The 26,310-nt window shown below is 56.3% G+C and overlaps 1 protein-coding gene and 1 long non-coding RNA gene across 3 annotated transcripts in view; one reads left to right on the top strand and one right to left on the bottom strand.

Annotated features, from left to right (window-relative positions):
- The window catches only part of TMEM132E (transmembrane protein 132E), a 52,245-nt gene extending 26,691 nt beyond the window's left edge, over positions 1–25,554 (top strand). For both annotated transcript variants that reach the window (XM_072938942.1, XM_015245863.3), the window contains 8 exons: positions 12,152–13,082; positions 14,555–14,701; positions 14,984–15,176; positions 15,882–16,025; positions 18,471–18,676; positions 20,530–20,818; positions 22,305–22,496; positions 23,429–25,554. In XM_072938942.1, the coding sequence (XP_072795043.1) occupies positions 12,152–13,082; positions 14,555–14,701; positions 14,984–15,176; positions 15,882–16,025; positions 18,471–18,676; positions 20,530–20,818; positions 22,305–22,496; positions 23,429–24,484 (3,158 nt within the window). In that variant the 3' untranslated portion in view covers positions 24,485–25,554. The remainder of the gene's footprint in view (positions 1–12,151; positions 13,083–14,554; positions 14,702–14,983; positions 15,177–15,881; positions 16,026–18,470; positions 18,677–20,529; positions 20,819–22,304; positions 22,497–23,428) is intronic.
- On the bottom strand, positions 10,967–17,134 carry LOC140686129 (uncharacterized). The gene is made up of 2 exons (XR_012059666.1): positions 16,874–17,134; positions 10,967–11,264 (listed from the first exon to the last, which is right to left on the bottom strand). It is a non-coding gene; the product is annotated as an uncharacterized lncRNA (long non-coding RNA).
- Positions 25,555–26,310: the final 756 nt, after the last annotated feature.

Here is a 26,310-nt window from a genome sequence, read left to right as displayed (position 1 = left end):
GAAACCAAGCCAAGGCTCAAAGCCTTCGGACAACCATGGGCTCCTCCTCGACGTGCACGATGCCCAGACCGGCTCTGAACGTGCTCCGCCCCTGAGTGGGCTGCCTCAATCTCCCCTCCAGGAATGGAAGCTCCCTGAGTGGGGCTTGGCCCCCACCGCCCAGCTGTGCAGCCCAGCTGACCACCCCCACCATCTCTGGGATCAGGAGTCCATTCCAAACCAACCTCACACTGTCACAGCACATCCAAGACCTCCAACGAATATCTGGCCCTAGGCCTCAGTTAAAATGGGGACGGGAAGAAGGCTCCCATCTCAGGACTGCTGTCAAAACATCAAAGATAAAATGCACTGAGAAGGTCTTACCTTCATAATGGTGCCCACCTCCCATGCCGGTCTAGGAACATAGTTTAGTTGATCGGTACACCTAGTCCCCAATTTCCAGGCTCCAGTGCTCCCTAGAAATGAGCTCAGGGAACTCAGGAGGGCGGATGGGGCCTAACCCCAGCTGTGTGTCCATGGGCAAGCCTCTTAACCTCTCTAAGCTTTGATTTCTTCATTGGCAAAAACAAGGATGCTAGTTCCTGGGGTTATTGTGAGGTAGCTGTGACCCAGCCCCATGCCCGCACTCCATAAGCATCCTCTAAATATGAACCAGGGCCCTGCTGGCCCGCCCTGCCCCTCTGGGGACCTGCTGTTTGCTGCAGCCCTGACCTCTGACCTGGTGGAATGGGCTGGAAGGGTGATGTGGTTCCCCAGCTCCCCCAGACCTTCCCCTCTCCAGGCCCAGCTCCAAACCCACAACCACCCACCTCAGGGAACTGGAAACAGGCTCTCTCTCTCTTTTTCTCTACACACAGACACACACACGCACGCACACACACACACAGGAACACACTTTCTTTTTCTGTTGTTTGCGGCTAATTGTTTATTAGGAGATGCAGGCGGCTGCGCCAGTGGGAAGGCTCAGCTTGCTCCGCTATAATTAGGATAATGCACATTAGTCATTTAGTGTAACGCAGAGAGCAGCCCCCTCCCCCGCGCCCCTCCCCCGCTGCTCCTGCAGCAGCTCGCTCAGCTCCCAGGCTGGACAGGTTTACACGGGTTCCTGGGGGGCCTGGGCCTGGACCACCGCCTCCCCCGGCCTCCCCCTTACCCCCACCCCACCGCCCTGCCCCCTGCTCACCTCCTCTGCTCAGCAACTCTTCCATCCCACTGACCTCCCACCAGGATGGGGTTTCCTGCCTCCACTTCCCCCCACCGTGCTCTCCAGGCCTGGTTCCTTTCCCACCCTGCCCTCTGTCTCTACCTGCCCCTCCCCTCTTTCCTGACTCTAGTTTTCTCTCTCTCTTTCTCAGTCCCTCCTGCCCCCAACATCCTTGCCTTGTTTCTGCTCTCTCTCCCTCCACAAGCCCTCCCTGCTAGCCTGACCAAAGGACCAGTTAGATCAGCCAAGTAGGTCTAGCCCAGGTTTCCAGGCCCTTGGGGTGGGGTTCTGTGTACCACGTGCCCTCCCTTGGACGGTGCCCCTCACCCCACTGCTGTCCTTCCCTCTTCCCTGCCCGAAGTCCCTGGCACTCATCTGCCTGAGGACTGAACTGAAAAAGGCAGGCCTTTGTCTCATTTTTGACCCTTCCTGCGGCCACATCAGAGTGGCTCTGTTGCCCCGTTCTCCACTCACTCATGGTCTTCCTGAAATTGGAGAAACCAGGCCCCATGAGAGGTGTGTTTGGGGGTGAAGGTGGGGACTCCCAGAGGGCTGTGGAAGCAGGGAGCCCTCACCTCACAGGGCCTGAGCTGAGGTGGTGACTGGGTCCATTCACCCACCAGGGACAAGGGGCTCTTCCCACAGTTGCCTTCTGTCCCTGGTCCCACAGCCACTGGCAGCCTCCAGACCTGGCGACAGATGTACCAGACCCCTCTCCCTCTATCCCTGAGCCCCCTCCCAGACGTTTGCATCAAAAGGGACCTCACATCAGACCCATTTACCGTTGGGCAGACTGAGATCTGGGGCCAAGGGCATGCCCTGGCCTCGCCGGTTGTTGCTGGGGGCAGGGGTGAAGATGAGGCCCCTTCAGATTTTCAGAAATAAATAAAAAAGCTGTTTCTGGGAGTGAGGAATGCTTGCCTGGAAATACAAAGCCTCCTTGTCTTCATGAGCCTGTTTGAGCCTCTGGTCCTGATCCTGAGAACACAGATGCAGACAGACTAACAGACACGCTCACAGCGCACAAGGGCGGACTCCCGGAGCAGGCGCTAGGAGGAGGGCCAGGGTCGCTGTGCACTTGGAAGGGGCAGCGCTTCTGTCCCCGAAGCTGATACCCCTCCTCTCCCAGGCTTCTCCCCAGGAGCCCTGCCTCTGAGCTCAGGCTCCTCCAGTCCAGGGACACCATCTGAGCTGTCCATCTCAGGGTCCTTGCCCCCAAGAGGTCTACATCCCCGCCTCCCGAGCTACCCTTTCTCACCCTCCCTCTCTGTCATGGGCCCGAGGCTCTGCACCCCAGTGCCACGTGTAGCTTACAGGCCCCACGAGAGGGGGAGGGGAGTGACCCCAGCCCAGCCAGTCTCTCAGGACCAGGGAACCTTTCCTCTATCTCCCCTTGGGATAGCTTTGGTCTGGCAGTGAGGCTCTGGGGCTGGTAAGACGGTGCCCCTGGGACAAGCAGGGAGCCAAGAAACGAGAGCCTCATTCCTGTGGGTCTCTGGTCTACCCAGCTGTGTACAGAGCAGGTCTTCCCCTCTCCAGCCCCCGGAACTCAGGGGCCCTCCCAGGTGCCCAGGAGCAGGACTAGACAGTCAATTCCAGCTCAGGGGGCTGTCCCAGCAGCAGCTTTTGGGGGCCCGTGCCTGCCTGACCTTCTAGTGCCCTGGTCCTCCTTTGGCCCCCAGTGAGCTGAGCTTGGTTCTGCCTTTCATTCACCAGTATTTGCTCCTCCCCTCCCCTCTCCCTCCACCCGCATCTCTCTGATTTCCTCCCTTGTTCTCAAAGATGAGGGGTCATAGCTGAGTGGCAGCCGTGTGTTCAGGTGGAGGGAAGGATTTTTAGGCTGAGGATGTTAAAGGAGTGGCCAGGTCAGGATAGATGTCCCAGGATAGGGGAGGGCAGGGCGTCTGCAAGAGGAGGACCAGAACATAGATTGTGTGTGTGTGTGTGTGTGTGTGTGTGAGCAGGCACAGCCCCCCCCTGAGCCCCTCAATGACTGTTTCGTTCACTTGTGGCTCTTCATGGGATGTCAGGCAGAAAGAAAACAACAGGCCCCTGCCCTCGGTGTCAGGCAAGTCAGACGAACCAGTCAAAGCATGAGAAGACCAGGGTCGAGGTTCAGACATGGGGGAGGGGAGCCAGCCCCTGGGTTTCAGAGGCTCTCTGGGCCCTGACTCAGGAGGCTATGTGGGGATCCCTTAAATGACGGTGGTGGTAACACCCTAGAACAGTAGCTAACACTTAAAGAGGGGCCACTACCACCTCATTTTACAGTTTAGGAAACCCAGTGGAGGGATGCTGAGCCGCTTGCCCCAGATCCCACAGCTGATCAGTGGTAGAGCCAGTCTGACCCTCAGTTTCCTCACCTGTAAAATGTGGGGTAGGGACTCTGCTGTCCCTTCGGCTAAGAGCGAGGGAGCTCCCAGGCATATGGCAGGAAGTGGCCTGGACCATCACCAGTGCTGGAAGTAAGCAGGCAGGAGGGGATCTAGGGCGAAGTGGGGGTAGGGGGCCCCTCCTGCTGGCCCCTCCCCCAGCTTACTTATTCCAACCCAGCCGGGTGGGGGATGGTGACAGTTACTGGGAAGCTGCCTGCCCAGGATTTACAGCCTCCAAAGAGGCAGCGAGAGCCCCAGGGGACTGTGGGCTACTGGAGCCTTCAGCTGCCCGCCCTGACCCAGCCCCCGCCCCTGCAGTTGGCTATTACATATTCACTGGCTGGAGCCCTCCCCAGCAGCTTCTGCTGCTCCCAGCCCAGCCCAGGCTGCAGGCACACAGGGGTCCTCAGTGTTGGGGACACAGAGGCCCAAGGACAGGGAGGCTCCAGGTTGATGGGGGACACACAGCCCAGCCCCAAAGCAGCTGCTTTGGGAAGGGGTGGAGCGAGGTGGAGGAGGGACATCTGTCTCGGGCCCCAGGCCTCGGGGAGGCACCCACTCCTCTGCTGTTCTCCTCCAAGAGGTAGGTTACTGCAGCCTGCCTTGGGTGGGGACGTGCCTCTGTGGACCAGCCTCTATGGCATCTTTGTCAGCTTGGAAAAAGACAGAAACAGCCCCACGCTAGGCACCGGGCTTGGTGAGCAGAACCAGAGCTGGAGCTGGGTTTAGCCCCCGCTGGCTCCCTGGGCTGGGCATCTTAGTGCAAGACCCAGACTCAATGGTACAGAGGCCCTGTCCCAGCAGGTAGGGGACAGCAGTGTTCGGGACACACTGGGCCCTGCTGTCACGTCCCCTTTATCCAGCTGCCCCCTGCCTGGTTCAGAACCCACCAGGATTCCCTGCACACATGACCCCTGCACAGCCCGAGGTCACTCATGTGGGCAGGCAGGGCAAGGACTGTCCTCTTATCTCCCAAGTGAGGAAACTGAGACCCCGACAGAGGAGGAAACTGCCCAAGGTCACACAGCAGGTTGGTGGCAGAGCTTCCTGGGCTGGACTCCAAGGCCCTCAACAACTAGTCCTCCTCCCAGCCTCAGTGCCACTTTCGTGGTCCTTGGGACATTGGGCTCCGTGTGCCTGTCACCCCTGTACTTGTCCTATTTAGCTTAATAGATGTTGACGGGGGACTGCCATGAGCTAAATAATACACCAAGTGCTGGAGAAAAGCAGGTCAGCACTTCCCTCCTCTCAAGAACTAAATAACCGATAAGTGATGAATGAATGAATGACTGAATGAATGAACACTGATCACTGGCTCTGTTCCAGGAACTACACCAAGCAATTTGCTTATTTAGACATGACAACTTTATGAAATAGGTTCTACTATCCTCATTTCACAGGTGTGGAAATAGAGGCTCAGAGAGGTTATGTCATTTGCCCAAGGTCACACAGCTAAAAAGTGTCAGATTTAGGATTTGTGTATGAATTTGTGTGGCTCCCAAACCACACAGTTTCTTTCTTCCTTTTTTTTTTAATTTCCTTTTTTTTTTTTTAATTCTTGGAGCAGCTTCAAACACTTTCCTTCATTTTTAATGACATTTATTGTTTTATTTCTAATTTTGCAAGCAATGCATGCTCTTTGCAGACAAGAAAAATAACATAAGAGCATAAAGTAAAAAATAACAATCACCCATAATCCCCACCCCCCAGAGATAACCACCATTAGCATTTTGATGTATTTCCTCCCAGTGTCTACATATTTTATATAAAAAATTGGTATCTGCTGTATAACCAGTGTTGCACCCTGCTTGGGCTTAGTTCAAACTATTTTGTGAGCGTTTTGCCATCTGAGTAAATTTTTTGTTGTTGTTGAAAATGTGATCTGTAATGGCTGCATACCTTCACGCTTAGGCATTTGCTTTGGTTTAATCATACCCAGCTTTTGGACACTTCTGTGATTTCTAATTTTGTACTAATAAACATAACATGGTGGTGATTATCTTTCTACATAAATCTTTGAGCCGATTTCTGCTTGTTAGATTCCCAAAGGCAGAGTTGCTGGGGCAAGGAGCTTGAACAGTTTCAAGGCCTTAAAAATGTGTTTTGAGATTCCTTTCTAGAAACCTTGTCCATTTGACCCTCCGACAGCAGGTCATGTGGACACCCCATTTCTTAAAACCCTTGCTAACACCGGGTGTCACTAATTTAAACAACACAACCTTCCTCAAGATGTAGGAGTTTCCCACTTCAGCACCCTGCTTCAGAGTCACTGGTAGATGGGTTGATAACTCCCCCATTTTGCTGATGGGGAAGTAGGGCCCCAGAGTCCGGAAAATACCTGCTTGTCTTGGGTCAGATCCACCCATTAGCCAAGGAGGAGCAGGACTAGAACCCAGGCGTCCCTCCTCCCAGTCAGAGCCCTCTTCCAGCTCTTACATCCTCAGTGGAGAGTTTCCCCCACTGCCCCTCTCCTGGGCCAGGGGATTTTTCCCTGTAGGCTACGCCTCTCCTGTGAGCCTGGAGGTCTGGGTTGGGAGGGGTCACTGGGCATTAGCCCATCTCTGGCTTCTTGATCATGGACCACATGGCCCCTAGTGTTGTCAAACCCAAGTTCATGCGCCTGATGCACAGTGAGGCCAAACTAAAACACTGGAGTTTGGAGCAGAGAAAGGTTTACTGCAAGGGCCAAGCAAGGAGAATGGGCGGTTTGTGCCCAAAACATCGGAACCCCCTGATGGCTTTCAGACAAGAGTTTTGATGACAGTGTTAAGGGAGAGGGCTGTAGGTTGCCTGATCGGCTTGTAGGCCTTCTTCTGATTGGTTGGTGGTGAGGTAACAGGGTGATGTTCCCCATTACCCGGAATCTCAGCCTTCTGGTTCCAGCCAGTCTGGAATCTTACGTGTTTGTGGTCAGCATGTAGTCACCACCCTCCACCTGGGTGGCGGGGGCGGTTATCTTAGTTTCTGCAGAACAAGTGAAAGACAGGCATCGGATTGTTGTCTACATCCCCGCAGGAGGAAGCAGGAGTCCTGTGACTCCGCTGTCCTGACCATCAACTGCTTGTGTCTGCTATTTGGAACTCCGGGAAGACATCAGAGACTGAAGCCTTTTTCCTACAAACAAGAAATGAGGGACACGGAAAGGCTTTTGTACCTGGGAGGGCCTTGCAGGGTCCTGCTCGGTTTTGCTAGGCTCCCCACCCTGCATCGACCACGGCTCTGGCTCCCTCTCTTTCGTTGTTTCATCCATTTGTAGATCTGTTACCGGTATGTGCCAGGCACAGTTCTAGGCTCTGGGTACTTCATCATGCACTGCCGGCGTCACCACGTTATGCCATGAAGGTCACCACCCCTTCAGCATCTCTCAGTCTCTCCTGCTTAGCACTGTGTTGTCCAGACTCCTATGATCATAACAACTCCTGGGATACTTGATAAACACATGAGTTACCACGTCTCTCCCTTGGACATTGTGATTGTAGAAGCCTGGGTCCAGCCCTAGAACCTGTTTGCACTTGCTGTTTTATTTTCTCTGGCTGATTCTTACATTCAAGCAAGTTCAGGAGCAAGTGTACAAAGAACCCCAAGCAGTGGATATCTGGTGTGGTGCTTGCATGCGCACATGTGTGCATACACGCACGTGCGCGCGCGCGCACGCACACACACACACACACACAGGTGAGCAGGCCAAGCCCTCTCCCAGCACAGCCCAGTGCCCTCTGGCCCCGCTGCCATGACCTGCTGTGTCCCTCAGCCTCAAACTCACCAAAGCTAATGACAATCTTTTTTTTTTTCCTGATTTGCTAGTGATTAGTTTTAATTTGGGGACAATTAGAGGTAGAAGCAGGAAGCATCTGATCTTGATTAGAAGCAGGGAGATGGCCAGAGGCGCCCCCTCCCCCTGCCTGGCCCTAGCCTCCAGCAGATTCATTCATATATTCCATAGGTTGGTGCCGGGGAGCTGGCCTCGGTGCCCTGGAAAGAGGTGTGAAGCTTATCTGGGGGTGGCCAGAGGGCCCTGCCGCGCTCCCAGACACCTAGGGCCAGGCTGAGATGAAAAGGGAGGGCCTCTGTCCTGCGCCCGGCCTTGTAAGAGCACAGAATTGACATTCACTAAGCTCCTACGGTTTACCATGCCTTGCACTATGCAGCGCTGTTCCAGACCCAGTGTCTGCCCAGATCCCAATCCAGCTGGAAGGGGAAAAGCAAAAAACATGTGTCTGCCCTCTGGTGTTGGAGGTGACTTGAAAGACCTCGGCGAAGGGATACATGGACCAGCATCCTGCCCCCTCAGGGAGCATTCCCAGAAGTGACTAATGAGACAGATTGTTGATCATATGCATCTCACACTCATACCAGGGCCAGGCTCCCAATCAGTCAGAGCCGAGCCAGACAGAGCAAAGCACTACCCCGGTGGTGGCAGTGGAGGTATCAGGGAAGGCTTCAGGGAGGAGGTGATGCCTGATTCGGGCATGGAAGGATGAGAGGATCCCTACACCCTACTCCCTGTGCACGTCTTCTCTTGCGTGCTGGTGGGTCCGATGCCTTACTTTAGAGTGGGTTCCTTCTGAGGCCTCTCTCCTTGGCTTGTAGGCGGCTACCTTCTCCCTGTGTCTTCACGTGCTCTTCCCTTCTGTGTGTGTCTGTGTCCTAATCGCCTCTTCTAGGGACACCAGTCATATTGGGTTAGGGCCTGCCCATATGATCTCATTTTAACCTAATTACCTCTTTAAAGACCCCATCTCCACAGTCACGTTCGGAGGTCCTGGGGGTCAGGACTTGCACATACCAATGTGGGAGGGGGACACAGCTCAGCCAGACCAACCCTGATCATGAGACATGATGAGACATGGATGGAGAGCCCCTTCCCCAGGGAGACAGCAGCAGGGGAGCCTGACCCAAATGATTCCTGAGGTCCCAGGCTGTGTAGACAGAGGGAGAATCCGACTGCTGCTCCCGGGAGAGGGGAGGCCGCGGACAGGAGGGCAGTATTGTCTGGCCCGCAGGGTGAGCCGGGCCAAAACACAAGTCAGTAAGTGGAGCCTGGAGTCCGGGGTGCAGAGTGGGGCAGGCGAGCGGCAGGGGCGGCTGGGGTTCAGAACCACCTGTCACGGGCTGCCTGGTGTGGGGCCTGAGGGGCCGGCGTGTGCAGGCTGTGTGTGAGCACGAGTGTGTGTGTGTGTGTGTGCACGCGCATGTGTGTGTGCTCATTCCCGAGTCAGCCGGCACGTCCACCCCAGTCACACCCCTGTGGCACGTCTCCCCCAGCTCCCGACCTGGCCCGACCTTGGTTGACCCTCCCCTCCCCCACCTGTCTTCCTTCTGAGAATCTTCTAGCAGCTTTTCCATGTTTCATGATGCCCGGAGCTTAGAGCACCGTGGGAGAGGCAGACCAGCGCTCACGTGCACACACGCTTTCTCACATCCTGTCTCTGAGAACCTGACCTGCTGACGACACCACGGGTCTCATCTTCCTTCCCCAGCCCCCACCACACCAACTGGTTCCAGGGCCTGCCCCACCTCCCCGGGGACGCTGGGGCCCAGAAGTCAAGCAACTTCCTTTAGACTCTGGAGTAAGTGAGCCAGAGACTAGTGCTGGGGTCTCAGGGACACCCCCACCCCAGCTCCACCCACAGAGGTGACCTCAAGTGCGCCGGAGGGTAGAATGATTCATGGTGGTGATGGGAGTGGGTGCTGTGTGTCACGATGACATCAGTACAAAACTTGTAGTACCCTCGTACCATCTTTTCTGGTCCTCTTCTCCGAATGCTAGTTTCTTATTATAAGTTGCTTCCTGTTTCAGAAACCCAGTCTTCTTATCTGCAAGGTTGCTGAGAGGGGTCAAGAGCCCTGAGCCCAGTGCCAGGAGCCCTCCCCTCATTGGGCATCCGGTCCACTCTGGGATGCCTCACTGAAGATGCACTTTCCAGCCCACGGCTTCCCAGTCCGTGTCGGGCAGCTTATTCAGACAATTGTACTCATTCAGCAAAAATCTCTTGAGGGCAGAGGGGTATGTGCAAACACGTTTCCCCAGTCCCTTCCTCCATGTCCCTCTGAGTCTGCTGCCCATCTGGTGGCCCCACCCCCACTGTGCCTCCAACGGGTCCAGATGGCCAGCCGTGAGATTGGGATGGTGAGAGGGTCAAAGGGGACTAAGTGCCACTTAGCAACCCTTAGGGTCTCCTGGGGATGTAAACGAGGCAGGGCTGGTGACGTCTGCATCCTGTCCCCCCGGCCTGAGCACGTACAGCTCACGGACAGCAGCAGCCCTTCTCTGACCTGAGCGGGACGAACACGGTGGCCACTCCCCATCTCGGCTCAGTCCCCACAGGCCCTGGACATCCCACCCTTTGATCTTTCAGCTACCCTCAATGTCCCTGTGAGGGGGCTGATGTCACCACCTCTGTTCTAGAGCTGGAAACCGAGGCTCAAAATGGCAAGCAAGTTGCCTCGTGAGTGTGGCAGGGAGCAGCCTTGACCTTGAGTCCCAAAGCCTCTGTCTGTTTGCCTGCTTCCTGCTGCTTCCAAAGCAGTGACTTGGCTGCTGTGCCCTGGCTCGGGTGGTTACCTCGGATCCCACATGTGTGTCTGGGGGCAGCGTCCACCAGACACCCAAGACACCTTCTCAGAGACTCCAGTGGTAACTGTCAGGCAGGGCTTCCAGGCGCCAGCGAGGAAGGCTTTCTCAGCTCTCCAAGCACCTTCCTATCTTCACCTGGGACTCAGCTGCCACCTCCACCCCACCGTTGGCAGCTGGCTTACCTTACAGGGCTACGGGGCACCTAGTGGGGAAGGGTAACCTAAGAACAGAGTCTGATGGTTAAAGCAGGGGCTTCCCAGAGGACCAGGGACCAGAGGTTCCCCCAGCTGGTCCTAAGGGCAGCTCAGGAGGGGCCCACAGGAGTCACACTGTGACCAAGTGCCACTGCTCCTAGAACACCTAACCAAGAAGGGCAAAGCTCCAAAGAAATTCCAAGGAGTAGAGGTCACATCTTAGAGGGCTTCGTGGAGGAGGCGGCATTCAAGCAGGGCCTGGGAGGAAGATTTGAATTTGCATGTGTGCAGACAGGAAAGGAGAGAATTCAACGCAAAAGGCACAGCATGAGCTTAGGAGAGGCGATAAGGTGGCATCAGCAAGCAATAAAGCCAGAAGTTGTGCGGTTATGCTGACAGCAGGGGCTTGGGAAGAGGGACGCTGGGGAGAGGGGAGCTGGGAGCCCATTGTAGAGGGCCCTGAATGCCATGCTCGGGCGCAAGGGGAGTTTGGATTTTATTCTGTAAGCAGAAGGGGGAGAGTCTTTGATAACACTTACACACGGTTTGCACTGTGTTGTGCGATTTACATAGAGCTTTCTTGATTCACAAAAGTAAAACAAATGACAACACAGCATCCTGTGAGACTAACATTCTTATTATGACCCTGATTTCAAGGCCTGAGGGACACGGCTCAGGGGTCTATGGAACGATCCAGAACTGGTTCTCAAACCTCGAACCTGCACGTCTTGGTCCTTCCTGTTCCTTGACGGTGTCCAACAGGTGTTGAGCTGAGAGTGAGGTGCAATAAAGCCCAGTTTGTGTCCGGAGGGGAGCAGGGGAAGGAGAAGATCTGGTTAGGTTGTTATGTTGTCATAGCAACACAGTGAAGCCAAAGCTGGAGCAGAAGCCTGGAGATGGAGGTCAGGGGCAGCCTGGGACAGACCAGAGAGCCAAGAGGCAGAATTGCTGGAAGTTGGGGGATCCTGCGAGGATGGGGGCAGGGGCCAATAGAAGGGCAAAGTCATGCCTGAGACCCCAAAGCCCCGTGGGATCCCTGGGGACCCTGCACCATCTAAGGCAGCTGGAGCAGTGAAGACTTGGGTTCAAAAGCCAGGTGGCCCCAGGTTCGAATCCTACTGCTGGCCCCTTTCACTCATGGGACTCATGGACTTGGGTAAGTTATTTAAGCATCAGGCACCTTTCTTTGTAAGAAGTAAGAACAGGCTCTCAAAAAAGAAAAGTTACTGATAGAAAACTTGTTGAATCAATGGGGATCATAATAATACCTGGTTCAAAGGCTTGATCGGACGATCAAATAAGCTACTGCCTGTCATCATAATGCATGAATAAGAATTAAATCTAATAGACAATTTTACATCGTTAAATATGTGCCGCCCTGTGCCATCCGTCATGGCGAGAGCGGACACCTCCTGCCTCGGCACCACAGTCTGCCCTTGGCCCCTTATGCACGTGACTTTGCTAAGTCCTCACAACAGCACTTTGAGGGGGAAACAGTTTTTATACTCCTTTTACAAATGAGGATGCCGGAGGATAAAACCTCTTTAAAGCCTCACGACGCTTTGTGCCAGGATTAGCTTTACCCCGACGTCGCAGGTAAAGAAATGTATCAGCAGTGACAGGACAATTAACACACCAGCAAATGTGGGCCAGGCTGGGAGCCCCGAGGATGGAGAGCCGGGCTGAGCACTGCCCAGCTCGGAGCGGACAGCCCTGTGTGAGGGTGGGAGGCCGGGGTGCTCTGGGGTCCGAGTGCAGCCTCTCCTGACCACTCTGGGGTCTTTCTTCTCTCTGTCTGCAGCCTCTGGCCGCTCCCACCCGGCCAGCCCCAGTCCCCCGGGGCCGCAGGCCAGCCCAGTGCTGCCAATCAGCTACCGCCTGTCACACACGCGGCTGGCCTTCTTCCTGCGGGAGGCGCGGCCCCCGCCACCCACAGTCACCAATGGCTCCCTGCAGCGCTCCGAGCCCTTCGTGGTGTTCCAGACCAAGGAGCTACCTGTCCTCAACGTCTCCCTGGGGCCCTTCAGCACCAGCCAGGTGGTGGCCCGGGAGCTCCTGCAGCCGTCCAGCACCCTGGACATCCCCGAGCGCTTGACGGTCAGCTGGAAGGTGCGAGCCTTCATCGTCCACCCCCGTGTGCCCTCCTCGCAGCCCTTGGCCCAGGTGCTGTTCTATGTGGCTGGCCGGGACTGGGATGACTTTGGTGTCACCGAGCGGCTGCCCTGCGTCCGCCTGCACGCCTTCCGGGATGCCCGGGAGGTCAAGAGCTCCTGCCGCCTCAGCGGGGGTCTGGCCACCTGTCTTGTGCGGGCCGAGCTACCCCTGGCCTGGTTTGGGCCCCCTGCTCCCGCTGCGCCGCCCACTGCCCGCCGCAAGTCTCCGGATGGACTGGAGCCCGAGGCGGCCGGGGAGAATCAACAAGCCGAGCTCTACTACACACTCCATGCCCCGGATGCGTCGGGGGGCTGTGGGGGTACCCGTCGGGGCACTGGGCCCGGAGGGGGGGCCCGGGCCGAGAGCCCGACCCAGCATCCCCTGCTGCGCATCGGGAGCATCAGCCTATTCCGCCCACCCCCCAGGAGGACCCTGCAGGAGCACAGGCTGGACAGCAACCTGATGATCCGCCTGCCGGACCGGCCCCTCAAGCCAGGGGAGGTGCTCAGCATCCTCCTCTACTTGGCCCCCAACTCCTCCTCTCCCTCCAGCCCCAGCGTGGAGCACTTCACTCTCAGGTAGAGGGGCAGAGGTTGGGGTCTGGCTTCCCTTCATAGGTCAAGTGCACACCTGACCCCTTTTAGGGAGCTCGCCCAGACCTGTCCATCCAGCATCATAATCCCAGTAATTCCAGTTATCACCTGAGCATCTTCAGGAAGACAGCTCACTTACTTGAGCATCAGTGTCCTCCTCTGCTTGGGCCAAAAATGTCGGCCCCAAACTCCCTCTTTCACAGAAATGGTGTCATGGTCAAGAGGAAGTATCCGCTTTCACAAGTGTGGATATCCAGAATGATAGAAATGGGCTGGAAGGGCCCTTAGATGCTAGCGAGTACAACTCTCCCATTTTACAGATGAGGAGACTGAGGCCAAAGAGGAGAAATGGAGATCAGAGAGAGGCTCCTTGGCTGCTGGGAACCAAAGTATGAACAGGAGAGTGTCCACATATTAGGATATTCGTCCAATTCTAGAGTTAGGAGAAAAAAAATTCAGGAGCCCCAGCTCTTTCTATACCGAGGATACAGTTCATAAATTCAGAAATGCCTTAAATCTTATCACATCCCCACAAAATATAATGATGCCTCACAGCAGGAATCTGTGGTTTGAGCCATGTCGGGTAATTCTGAGGATACAGAAAAGACCCTACCAAAACGTTCCCCACCAACCCAGCAATACTTGAGATGTGAAACATTACCATCAGCCCCCCAACTTCTTTGAGTTAAGTATTGCCCTGTCTCCTGAATGTACTACCTTTAAGTTCAAATATTCTTGAAGAGGGTCATACCTGATTCAGTGATTGATACCTGAATGTGAGTATGAGTTAAATCAGTTATCAGAGATCTTGGGTTGCATTAATAGGAGTAGAACCTGTAGAATCAGGGAGGCGATGATCATTCTGCTTTAGTCTGTGTTAATTGGAGCACAGCTGAAGTTTTGTGTTTAGAATAAGACACTACACCTATGTGCTCAGAGTGCCCAGAGGAGGGTGACTAGGATATGGGTAACTTGAAACCACGGCAAAAAGCAACAATTGAAGGAAATGGAGATTTTAGGCCTAGAGAAAAGAAGACTCAGAGAACATCTGCTCGCCTCCCCAGGTATCTGTAGAACTGTTACGATGGAGGAGAGTTGCCCTAACAGAACCTATGGCTGTTATATTTCAGCTATAAATGCTGGGAAGAGGTTTCTCCTTTGAGGGAATTTCTGAAAATGTAATGGGATGTGTGCAGAAGTAGTGAGTCCCTTGTCACTAAGGTATGCAAGTAGAGGTTAGGCGAAGACCTGGCAGAGATCTAATAGAAGGGATTGCAGCTTCCAGTGAGGGCTAGAGGTTGGCACTACATAATACCAGATTCCCCAAATTAGTTTCAAGCTTTGGGTCTCAGTAACTTACTCACCTGCTCCCCTTTTCTCCCAGCCCCAGCCTAAGGGTGGCAGCCTTTGGACTCCAGGCTGACCCTCTCCCTCTTCCCCTTCCTGCTTTGTCCCAGGGTAAAGGCCAAGAAGGGCGTGACCCTCCTGGGGACCAAGTCACGGAGTGGCCAGTGGCATGTGACCTCGGAGCTGCTGACTGGGGCAAAGCACTCAACAGCCACCGTGGATGTGTCCTGGGCCCAGGGCACACCGCTGCCCCCCTGGTGAGCCAAAATAGCCCCTCTGCCCACCTCTTTGCAGGATGACACCTGGGAGGGGTGGGGGAACTTTTGATGGAGGAGGCCAGGCCGGCAGTTTCTGGGGACGCTGGGGTCCAAGTGGGCAGCGCATCTGAGAAGGCATCAGAATTTCCTTCTGGGGAAGCTCAGAGGGCCCTGGGGAGGCAGGATGCCTAGGAGGGCGAAGGTTCCCAGTGAGGCTTTCGGAGCTCCTGAAATGCTCCCAGCCCTTCCTCCTGGGCTCTCCTTCCTGCCACCACCGCACAGGGAGGGCCAGGGGCCCCTGGAGATCCTGCAGCTGGACTTCGAGATGGAAAACTTCACCAGCCAGTCGGTCAAACGGAGGATCATGTGGCATATCGACTACCGCGGCCATGGTGCCCTGCCTGACCTGGAGCGGGCGGTCACCGAGTTGACAGTCATCCAGCGGGATGTGCAAGCCATCCTGCCCCTGGCCATGGTGAGTGGGCTCACGGGAAGCGGACAAGCTCTGCGCTTGGTGGAGTAAGACAGCGGCCGCTTGGGGGTACAGAGGTGGAGCGGTCACCATGAAGAGGCTTCTCGGGGTAGGTTTTTCTGGAGGAGGTGGCCATGCAGCTGATCCTTGAAGGTCACATGGAGAAGGGGCTCATATAGTCAGAGAAAATGAGGAGGGTGCTCTAGATGGGATCACATGGGCAATGGTGCAGTGATGGGACTATGAATAGCTTGTCCAAAGGAGCCATGGATTTAGGAAGAGTGCAATGGAATGATTGTTTGGGACCAGCGCAGGGGCATCTGGAATAGCCAGGAGGAAGCAGGGCCAGCCCCGGGGCCCATGAAATAGCCAAGCAAATGTGTTGGACATTACCCCGTGAGTCCTAGGGAGCATGGGAGATGTTGAGAGGAGACGGGAGGAGCTTGGGGAAGGGATGTTTTCTGGCACCAGAGTGAGGTCAACCCTGAAGGCTACCGCAGGAGCCCAGGTGAGCAGGGCACCTGAGAAGGCACGTGAGGCTCAGTAGATGCATCTCTCTGCACATGTGTATGGGTGTCGCCACCAGAAGCACATGCATCTGAGGAGTCAGGGCAGCCAGGAGCCAGAGCCTTGGCTTTTGGTCCTGGGAGAGCAGGGGACCTCAAGCACCCCAGCTCAGCAGAGCCCTGCCCTCCTCTCTTCCCCTAGGACACAGAGATCATCAACACAGCCATCCTGACTGGCCGGACAGTGGCCATCCCTGTCAAGGTCATTGCCATCGAGGTGACTGGCCTTGTCCTAGATGTCTCCGCTCTGGTGGAATGCGAGTCTGACAATGAGGACATCATCAAGGTGGGCTTCCTGGAGGTAGAGCCCCTGGGAAGAAGGCCTCAGACCTTTAGGAGGAGTGGGACCCCAAACCAGAGGGGAATTCACACCCCAGGCAGGTCCCCCTGGTAGCAAGAGGAGGGGAAGTGGCGGGAGGAGTCAGGGGAAGAGCTGCAGGCATCCTACGTCCACTCTGGACGAGGGGACGTGCTGGAGGGCTTTCTGCAGAAATGCGAAAGAGCCCTTTTGGCAGGCCAAGGGGAGAAGGCAGCACTGACAACTTGAACTCAATCCAGCAAGTCATCATTGAGCCCCTGCTGTGTGGCAGACACCGAGCAAGGCAATAGGGGGTGGGGGGTTGGGGGGGGCTCAGAGACGTGCCCTAAATCCCAGGCACTGGTGACCAGATAGAGGAGGTCCAACCCAGGGAGGAATCTTCCAGAAGCACATGAGTTAGGTCAGGAGTGAAGGTTGTGTGAAAGGACCCACTCCGGGAACACCCACCCCAACTCCTCCAACTCCCGAAGCCCCCCATCCCTGAGCTTCTCCCCAGAGACCCCCTCTGGGCCACAGGTCCTCCATGGCCAGCAAACAGGACACCGATCTGACTTTGGCCCAGTTTGCCACCTCCCCAGGAGGGCCTCCAGATTTCCCCTGGCTTTGGACAGTGGTCGGGTGAGATGCAAGGAGGAATCAGTGGAGCAGGCAGCAATGGGAGGCTGCCCAGCCCTGGTACCTGTGAGCTGTTGCCGTGCCAGCCTCCAGCAGGTGCCAGAATCAAATGATTAGACAACAGAGTCTGTTCCCTGTTCCTGTAAACCCTTCAGCGGAGGGCCAGGGACGTAGGTGTCCTCTCCTTCCCAGGGGCTAACCTGGAGTCTGTGCTCGCTCTCTCTCTCCACGCCCTTCTCTGGATTCCTCCAGGTCTGGGGAGTCCAAGGCTCACTTCATCCATCTCCCAATCCAGCAAGGATGTCCCCCGAGTGAGAGCCAGAGCAGATGGCTTGTTACCACACCCCCACGGCTTCCTGAGGGGTAGAAGCCTGGCCCAGGCCCGTGGGGCTGTCCACTGCTGGCAGGCTGGGACGGGGAGAAATGGGCCTGCTTCCAAGAGCCCTTACCCAGCACCTTCCTCTGCCACCCAGTCTCCCCCACCCCCGCCCCCGCCCCTGCCCCAAAGCAGACCAGCAAAGAGTCGCTGTGGCTTAGATACCAAAGGGAATTAGCGAAGATTCTGCCTGGAATGTGTTTCCGTTCTCAGTGAAATACCCTCCAGTTCCTTCTGGAGTTTGCCAACATTCTAAATGGAATTTGCCAGCCTTCAGATGGAATCCTCTCCCTTACGAAGTGGGAAATGAGCATTTCTGGCAGGGCTGCTGTCCCACTTTCCTCCACCCACCCCCTGAGATGATTAAGAGAGCTTGCAGGAGTTTGGGATGGTCAGGAGACCGTCCCCAGAGATAAGCCACAGTCCCAGCACCCTCCCCACCCCCACCAGAGCCTTCAGGGTGTCCTCTGCCCACAGGCTGCCCGAATGACCCTCCTCCAAACACAAGGATGTGCATGTACTCCTGGGCATGTACCAGTAGGTGCACCTAAGTGCACTGCACCCAGGATTCACTCCAGGTGTGCCAGATGTGTATGTGGGAACTTACATGTATACCCATCTGCATTTGCCCCGAAGTATTGGCAGTGATACCTCCGTGATGGGCAGAGGTATCCACCAAGATGTCAGCGAGCATATGCTTATCCAGGGAACTTCTAAGAATGCAAGGTGGTGTCCAGGTGAACATGCATTTGCAAAAGCTGTACCCACTAGTGGTGATGTATGGGCTTAGGGTTCTCTGGACCTGAAATTTCCTCTCCCTTACCCTCACCTCCAACCCTGGCTGGAGCAGCCCCCCTCCCTGAAATTAACCAGCTGTCTATCTGCCTGAGGCAACAGGGCCAGAGGGAGGAGTGGTGGGTCTGACCCTCATCCCCACTCCCTCCACCTCTACCTCCTCCCTGCCCAGTCACATCATGCCCCAGTGTCCTGCTCAGAAGAGGCTACTGGTGGAGGACTCTACCCACCAGATACCTGCTCCAGAGTCCAGGCAGTCACGCTGGGGAGGGGAGCCAGCCCAGGGGACCCTCAGCCTGAGGATCCTCAAAGCTGTGGTCTGGCACATCAAAAGCAGCCCCTTATAAAAATATTTGTACATTGGCTCCTTGCCAGGCAGCAGAAACCTCCCACAGAGGCCACTGAGAGCTGATCCCTGGAGAAATGGAGTAGAAGCTGATCCCCTTCCAGAGAAATTAAATGAGGGGCCTTCTCCCACCTGGCCCCTCCCCTTCAGCCTCCTGTGATTAGCACTTTCTCTGTCCAATAGCCTCTGGCCCTCCTTGTCAGACAGAGGTCCCCTGCACTGCCCCACAGGATGACCTGTAGGGCAAGATAGGACAACCAACCTCTCTCCCCCTCTCCAGGTATCCAGCAGCTGTGACTATGTGTTCGTTAGTGGAAAGGAGTCTCGCGGTTCCATGAACGCCAGAGTCACCTTCCGCTATGATGTCCTCAATGCCCCCCTGGAAATGACAGTCTGGGTGCCCAAGCTGCCCCTGCACATCGAGCTCTCGGATGCCCGCCTCAGCCAAGTGAAGGGGTGGAGGGTACCTATCCTTCCCGACCGGAGGTATAGCCCCTCCACACACAGCAGATGCTGGGGATACTCATGGGTGACACAACGCTGGCACACGGTCTGATCTGCATGTGTGTATAAGGCCCTGGGTGGATGCAGTCTGCAGGTTGGTCATGCAATCAACAAATGTTTATTGAACAGCTATTGTGTGCCAGGCACTGACGGGCGCTTTAGACGGGTAAATGTGGCCATTTCCTGACCCAGCCAAGCTCTGGGTCCATCAGGGAAGCCATCTTATAAATGCCACAGAGCATGGTGGATAGGAGACGCCCTGTGTTCTGGGAATCAAGTGGCACAAAGGAAAGAACCACCTCTTCCTCCAGGAGAAATCAAAGCAGGCTTCCTGGAAGAGGTGACTCCTGAGCTAAGTCTTCAAGGATGAGTAGAAAGGAGCTGGTCAGGGAAAGAGGGTGAGAGCAGTCAAGCAGCAGACAAAATGGAGCATGAACACCAACACAGGTACACACACAGCTGTACACACATGCCCCAGCTGGGTACACCAGGGGCATGCTTGTGAGTATATCAAGCAGGTACACGGTGACTCACACTGGACTCCCTCACCGGGATACAGGCTCACACACCTGAGTGCCCATCTGTGGGGCAGGTCCGAGTGTACTCAGCACACTCCTCTCACCCACTCATCGCTGCTGGAGAGCAAAGCCAGCAGGCAGAAGAACTGCTGGTGCGGCAGGCAGCTAAGAGCGGGAAGCGGGGCTGGAGAGAGAAGCAGGCAGCCTAGCGAGAGCGGAGCTCTGTTCACTGCTGCAGAGGTTTGGAAAAGCAAGGCGGCGTAGACCAGAGCCTCTAGAACCTTATTGTGCACACGGAAAGCCAGAAGTTCCCGTTAAAAAGCAGATTCTGATTCCATGAATCTGGGGTGGGTCCTGTGAGCCTGCATTTCAGACCAGCTCCTGGGTGATGCTGGTGCTGCTTAGATTTGTGAGGACGTAGTCAACTCTGAAGCCAGGTGGCCTGGGTTTAAATCCTGACTCTGCTATTTGCTAGCTGGGTGACCTTGGGCTACTTACAAAAAAAAAAAAAAAAAAAAACTCTCTGGGCCTCAGTTTCCTCAGCTCTAAAATGGGCGTGTTAGCATTTGCCTCCGAGGACTGCTGTGAGGATTAAATTAGTTAAAAGAACCCTCTGCATGAATGAATATTCTGGTGGTTTGATCCTTCCGAAGCACTAGCCATGCCCTGGCCACACCCTTCTCTCTCCAGAGCACCCTTTCCTGATTTTTGTATTTTGAGCAATCTGGGTAGGCTGAGAATTTCCCAAATTGTCAAGTCCCGGTTCCCTTTCGCTTGCCAGCTTCCCCCTCCATTTCTCTCTTTCCTCTCGCATTTTACTATGAGCAGCAAGAGGCGGCCAGGCCACACCTCCCACACTCTGCTCGGAAATCTCATCAGCTAAATATCCAAGTTCATTGCTTCCAAGTTCTGCCTGCTGCACAGCTGTAGGACACGATGCTGCTAAGCCTCCTGGCACTTGAGCAAGGGTCGCCTTAGCTCCATTTCAGAGCTGAGCACAGGGCCCAGCACATGCCTGGTGGTGAGAAAGTGGTGGCATTTGCTAGGATTTGATGCCAGCTCTTCGCAAGTGTGGGTGCAGCCAAGCAGGGGTGGAGGGGGACATGGGAGGGTCAAGGTACCTTTCTAGAGAGGAAAGCCTGAGACGCCGGGCTCCAAGCTTGGCAGAGACAGAGGGAATGAGCCAGGGAAAGGTTTGCTGTTGGCACAGCTTGTACCCAAGGGAGCTGGGGAGGGGATGGCAGGGCTGGGGGAGGGAGGGGCTTTTGTGGGACAGAGCCAGGGTGGGAGCCCTGATTCCAGGCCTCCCCGATCCAGGTCAGCCCGGGAGAGTGAAGACGAGGACGAGGAGGAGGAGGAGCGGCGGCAGAGCGCGAGCCGCGGCTGCACCCTGCAGTACCAGCACGCCACCCTGCAGGTTTTCACCCAGTTCCACACAACGTCATCAGAGGGCACCGACCAGGTGGTCACCATGCTGGGCCCGGACTGGCTGGTGGAGGTCACCGACCTGGTCAGCGACTTCATGCGGGTGGGGGACCCCCGTGTGGCCCGCATGGTGGACAGCAGCACACTGGCCGGCCTGGAGCCAGGCACCACCCCTTTCAAGGTAGGCACAAGGGGCGTGCTGGGAGCCTCATCCACATGTGGACAGAGGACACAGATGTTCTTGGGACAGGATTTCTAGGGCCTTGGCTTGAGGGAGCAACCCCCAAATGCACTTTCTTCCCCACCTGCCTTTTTGCCTGAAATCAAAGATCAAGGCCCTTTAACTTCACCTTGACGAGGGTGCTCCCTCCAAGCCTCATCCGCCCCTACCAACCTTGCATCACGCAGTGTGGTCCCTGAGAGCAGGTATGGATGAGGAGGGGAAGCAGGTGGGAGGGCTCAGCCAGCCTAGAGGCCAGGAAAGGGAATTTGGTAGCTCTAGGAACTCAACTTTGACCTTCCTCCTTGACAATTGGGTGCCTGGGTGGATATCATCTACCTAAGAGATTTTAAGTAGTGAGCCATGGGCTGAAATCTGCCTGCGGACTTATTTTGTTTGTAAAACAATTGATCCAACATTAAAAAATTGGAAGGACTCTCATTTTTTAAAAACGTAAACTTCTGGTTTTAGAAAATATGAATCTGGCAATATTGGGTCTACATTCATGCCTGGCAATTATCAGCTGGAGTCAGTACTGGTACCTGTTTTTTTTTTTTTTTTTTTAACAGGAGCGTAAGTTCTCCCCTTTGCTCCAGTCCCCACCACTCCCTTTCATCTCCCTGACATTGAGGCTGACCACCAGTTGCTATTTATCAGTGTGCAAGGGCTGTTATTTTCTTCCAGATCAACTCACCTCTCTCATTTGTGTTTCATGCCTGGCTCCTAGGAGCTCTTGACCCTCGCTTGGCCTCAGGACCCTGGTTCCCATTGCAGACCTAAGGCAGAGCCCAGGAGTCCTGCCTCCCAGCCTGCCCCACCCCCAGGCCTCTCTTCCAGTAGCACTAATGTTGCAGAGAAAACAGCTCGGAGTTACAGCTCAGTTGTGAGAGCAACCTGGATCCGGGCGAGAGACCAAGCAGCACTCGGAAAGTTGGAGAACTCAGTTTTACCATGCCAGCGGGCCCAGAGGAGTTAACACTCCAAGCTCTGGACCCCAGCTATAGGTTTACACCAGCTTGTATAGGCTGCCAGTTTACACTTCGCAACATCGTATGCAAATGAGGTATAACAAAAGTTGACTAGAAACAAGCTTTGTAGAAATGGACCAATCAGGAGGGAGAGAAATAACCAATCAGGAGTGAGGGAGATGGATCAATCAGGAGGGAGAGAAATAACCAATCAGTAGTGAAGGAAATAACCAATCAGGAGTGACCTAAGGGAACCAGTAGAATTTTAGGGGTAAGTAAGCCGTTTCAGAGGCAAAACGTGAGATAGAGCCTCTGGGCCAGGGAACCGGATGGTGCTGGGAGGAGAGTGGTGGCCCTGCCTGGGGGTCCTGCCTGTCTCTTTATGGGGCTTCCCGCCTCACTAAGACTCCTCCCTGGTTAGGGATTTGGGGGGTGCTGCTTTCCTAGCTTTCACGCACCCGCGCCCTGCTCTGCCTCAGGTGGTATCCCCGCTTACGGAGTCGGTGCTCGGAGAGACGCTGCTGACAGTGACAGAGGAGAAGGTCAGCATCACACAGCTGCAGGCCCAGGTGGTGGCCAGCCTCGCCCTCTCCCTACGGCCCAGTCCTGGGAGCAGCCACACCATCCTGGCCACCACGGCTGCCCAGCAGACCCTCAGCTTCCTCAAGCAGGTAACTGGGTGCCGAGCCAGCCAGCCTCGGGGCTTGAGGTGTGGAAGAGGACTGGCAGGCTCTGGCCATGAGTCTTCCAAATTACAACCGTGATAATGGAAGATCTTTCTACCCTTGGTGCCCTGCACACCTGCCCCACCCGACCCCCCTGCCATCTGCACAGGGAGTCTGGCCAAGATCTGGCTTCCTGCACCTGCTACCTTGAAATGCTCCTGCCGAGGGGTCCCCCTCCTGGCTTCCCAGAGGGCCCGTCACCTCTGCCTCCACCCCCAGGAATTAACCTTCACCCATCTCTGGAGCCCCCAGTACAGCCCACCACAGACACAAAAGGGCAATGGCTACAGGACAAAGGTGGAAAGGTTACATGTAGAGGCTTGAGCAGGGAGGAGGTGGTGGGCACTGAACACTGAGCCAAGAGTCAGGACACAGGAGTCCTCTGCCCCAGCTTGCTTCGTGACCCCAGGCAAGTTGCTCGTCTCTGGGTCCTGCGTCCTCATCTACAGGGAGGGCAGTTCTCAGAAGGTTTAACAAAGGCGAAGGCTGCAGTGGGGTATGCCTATATTCTCAATCTCCATGTGTCTGTTGGGGGTGATCCCAAGGTGAGGCAAGGACATAGGGTCCTGCAGCAGAAGGGATTTGAGCTAGATCCAAGGCAGAATTTACCATCAGCTCATCAAGGGGAGAAGGGCCAAGTGGGCAAGGAGATTCTCAGGGCAGTACGAGGCCATAACCTGCCGTGTGCCCTCCCTACCGCCTCCAGAGAACTCCCACTCAAACAACTGTTCCTGAACACCTGCCACCTGGCACGCACTGTTCCAGCACTGGGAATACAGCAGGGAGCCAGCGTGCCTTGGCCCTGGCCCTCACTCAGGATATAGCAGGAAACCCAGCAGGACTAGTCCTCTGACTCTTGTCCTCTCCTCCTCCTCCAGGAAGCCCTCCTGAGCCTCTGGCTCTCCTACAGCGATGGCACCACAGCCCCGCTCTCCCTCTACAGCCCTCGGGACTACGGGCTGCTGGTGAGCAGTCTGGACGAGCGGGTGGCCACAGTGACCCAGGATCGTGCCTTCCCACTGGTGGTGGCTGAGGCTGAGGGGGCAGGAGAGTTGCTCCGTGCGGAGCTCACCATCGCTGAGAGCTGCCAGAAAACCAAGCGCAAGAGTGTGCTGGCCACGACCCCCGTGGGCCTGCGGGTGCACTTTGGGCGGGACGAGGAGGACCCCACCTACGACTACCCCGGCCCCAGCCACCCAGGGCCCGGCGGGGGTGAGGATGAGGCCCGGGGAGCTGGCCCGCCAGGCACACCAGGACCCCCACCTGAGGCCCCGGGCCGGGGCACGGCCAGCCCGGCCGTGCCACCCACAGAAGACTTCCTGCCGCTGCCCACCGGCTTCCTGCAGATGCCGCGGGGGCTGACGGACCTGGAGATCGGCATGTACGCGCTGCTGGGCGTCTTCTGCCTCGCCATCCTCGTCTTCCTCATCAACTGCATTGTCTTCGTGCTGCGCTACCGGCACAAGCGCATCCCGCCCGAGGGCCAGACCAGCATGGACCACTCTCACCACTGGGTGTTCCTGGGCAACGGGCAGCCGCTGCGGGTGCAGGGGGAGCTGTCGCCTCCTGCCAGCAACCCGATGGAGACCGTGCCGGCCTGCTGCCACGGCGATCACCACAGCAGCGGCAGCTCGCAGACCAGCGTCCAGAGCCAGGTGCACGGGCGGGGCGATGGCTCTTCCGGCGGCTCCGCCCGGGACCAGGCCGAGGACCCCGCCAGCTCACCCACCTCCAAGCGCAAGCGGGTCAAGTTTACCACCTTCACCACGCTGCCCTCAGAGGAGCTGGCCTATGACTCGGTGCCCGCCGGCGAGGAGGACGAGGAGGACGAAGAGGACCTGGGATGGGGCTGCCCGGATGTGGCGGGCACCACACGGCCCACTCCACCCCCTGACCTGCACAATTACATGCGCAGAATCAAAGAGATTGCGTAAAGGTGCCATCTCCCCACGGATTGGGCTCTGTGGGATACAGCCGGGACCCTGCTCACACTAACATGGGCCAGCTGAAGTGGATTTTGTACTCTGGCCCATGCAGCTTTGCTCCTCCCAGAGAGCTGCCTCCCACCGGTCCTTCCTCCCCTCGTCACACCCTACCCTCCTCTGCCCCAAAGGTGGAGGCCGCCTTCCTTCCTCAGGAGCTTGCTAAGAGGAAAGCAGTCCCAACTCTTGTTCTACCCTTTCCAAACCTCCTCCCATTTTAGACAACCCCCCTGCCCCAAGAGTGAGGCAAGGAGGCCAAGCTTGGGCCAAGGGCCCACACGGTGCCCCGCCCCACCCCCCATATCCCCTGTCTTCCCCCCTGTGCGGGGGCAGGGTTCTGGGGGGTCTTGTGTCACAAGCTGCACAAAGACTTTTTTCTCAAACCACTATTCAGGGATTTCTGTCCTGCAGGGTGGGGAGGCGGCGGCTGCCTGCCCTGCCAAGGATCTTGCTGTGGATAAAACATTTGAAAGGGGTGGAGGATATTTGTAGCATCTGCTGGCTTCTGGGTGCCCCCCAGTCCCTTTCCAGGACCTGGGAGCTGACTCTACTGAGGGGTCTGGGGCCAAGCCCGCCGCCACCTTCCTGGATCTCAGGACTCCATCCTCTGCTCCCCAGGGCTGTGGGCAGGCCCTCAAGGGTGGAGAGTCCTCAGTCCACTCCCAGAGTACTGTGCTCTGGGCGTCTGGGAGCCCTGGATGCCTCCCGCCCACCCCCCAGCAAGGTCAACACTGCGCCTTAGCCACCCCTCCAGCTCCGCTGACCACGCCTTCCTCTCTGCAGGGGCAGCCACTCATCCCCACACCAAGCAGAATCTGGTGGGAGGGGAAGAGGGCACCAGGCAATGCTGGAAAGGACCCTGGGATGGGCAAGGCAGAAGGGAGCCGGCGTCTCCCCTACCCCATCCCACAGCCACCCTTCTCTCGGGTTCTACCCACCACTGTGTCAGATTTTTCTTAAATAAATGGAGATGACCAGGCTTGGGGTGGGAGCAGCAGCTCCCGGAGAACGAACAGACAGTACATGGTGACTGGCTCTGTCTCTTCCTTGCGTGTAGATGCACGCAGACACACACACACACACACACACACGCACGCACGCACGCACGCACGCAGAGGTCACACTAAATGACAAGAGATAAAAACACAGCTGAACAAACTGTGGTCCTGCTCTTCCTCCTGCAACATCTGGGTCTCTTTAGACCCTCTGGTGCTGGAGGGGATGGAAAACTCACTGACCCAGAAATGTGCCCTTATAAAGAGGTGCCTCCTCTAGGAGCAGGGGAGAGATGGTACAGAAAAATCAAGAGAGAGATAAAACGGTATGCACGCCTGAGCTCACTCCAGTCTCCTCGGTTGCCTTCCATCCACTTTTCAGAGAGCACCCCTCCCATCATATCACCACCTCCCAGGAAGGCCTCTCTTCTCCACGAGTTGTTGAGTACGGTCTGGGAGTCTCCATAGCAGGAGGCCAGGCAGGAGAGAGGGATGGCTATTGAGGGAGCCCCTCGCTGCCCGGTGGGCCATGGGCTGGCCCATGGCCCCTCGTGGCCTCCCACGGCCTTGGGAGACCTCTCCCCAGCGCAGGCAGCAGCTCCAGGGAGCACAGAGCAGGAGCAGGAGCCCGACCAAGGCTGCCTGGCCAGCCTCCAGTGCCCTGGACAGGTGGCTGCAACAACCAGCATCTATCCCGGAAGGGACCAGGGCAGGACTAGAGCTGTGTTGGCACCTTCCCCAGATGGTTCTTGCCCACCACGGAAGGAAGCCTGCCTGCCACCA

Source organism: Vicugna pacos, chromosome 16, assembly GCF_048564905.1.
Source record: "Vicugna pacos chromosome 16, VicPac4, whole genome shotgun sequence".
NCBI classification, from domain to species: Eukaryota; Metazoa; Chordata; class Mammalia; order Artiodactyla; family Camelidae; genus Vicugna; species Vicugna pacos.
The sequence above is the reverse complement of the archived record's forward strand: the minus strand, read 5'-3'. Positions and strand labels throughout refer to the sequence as shown.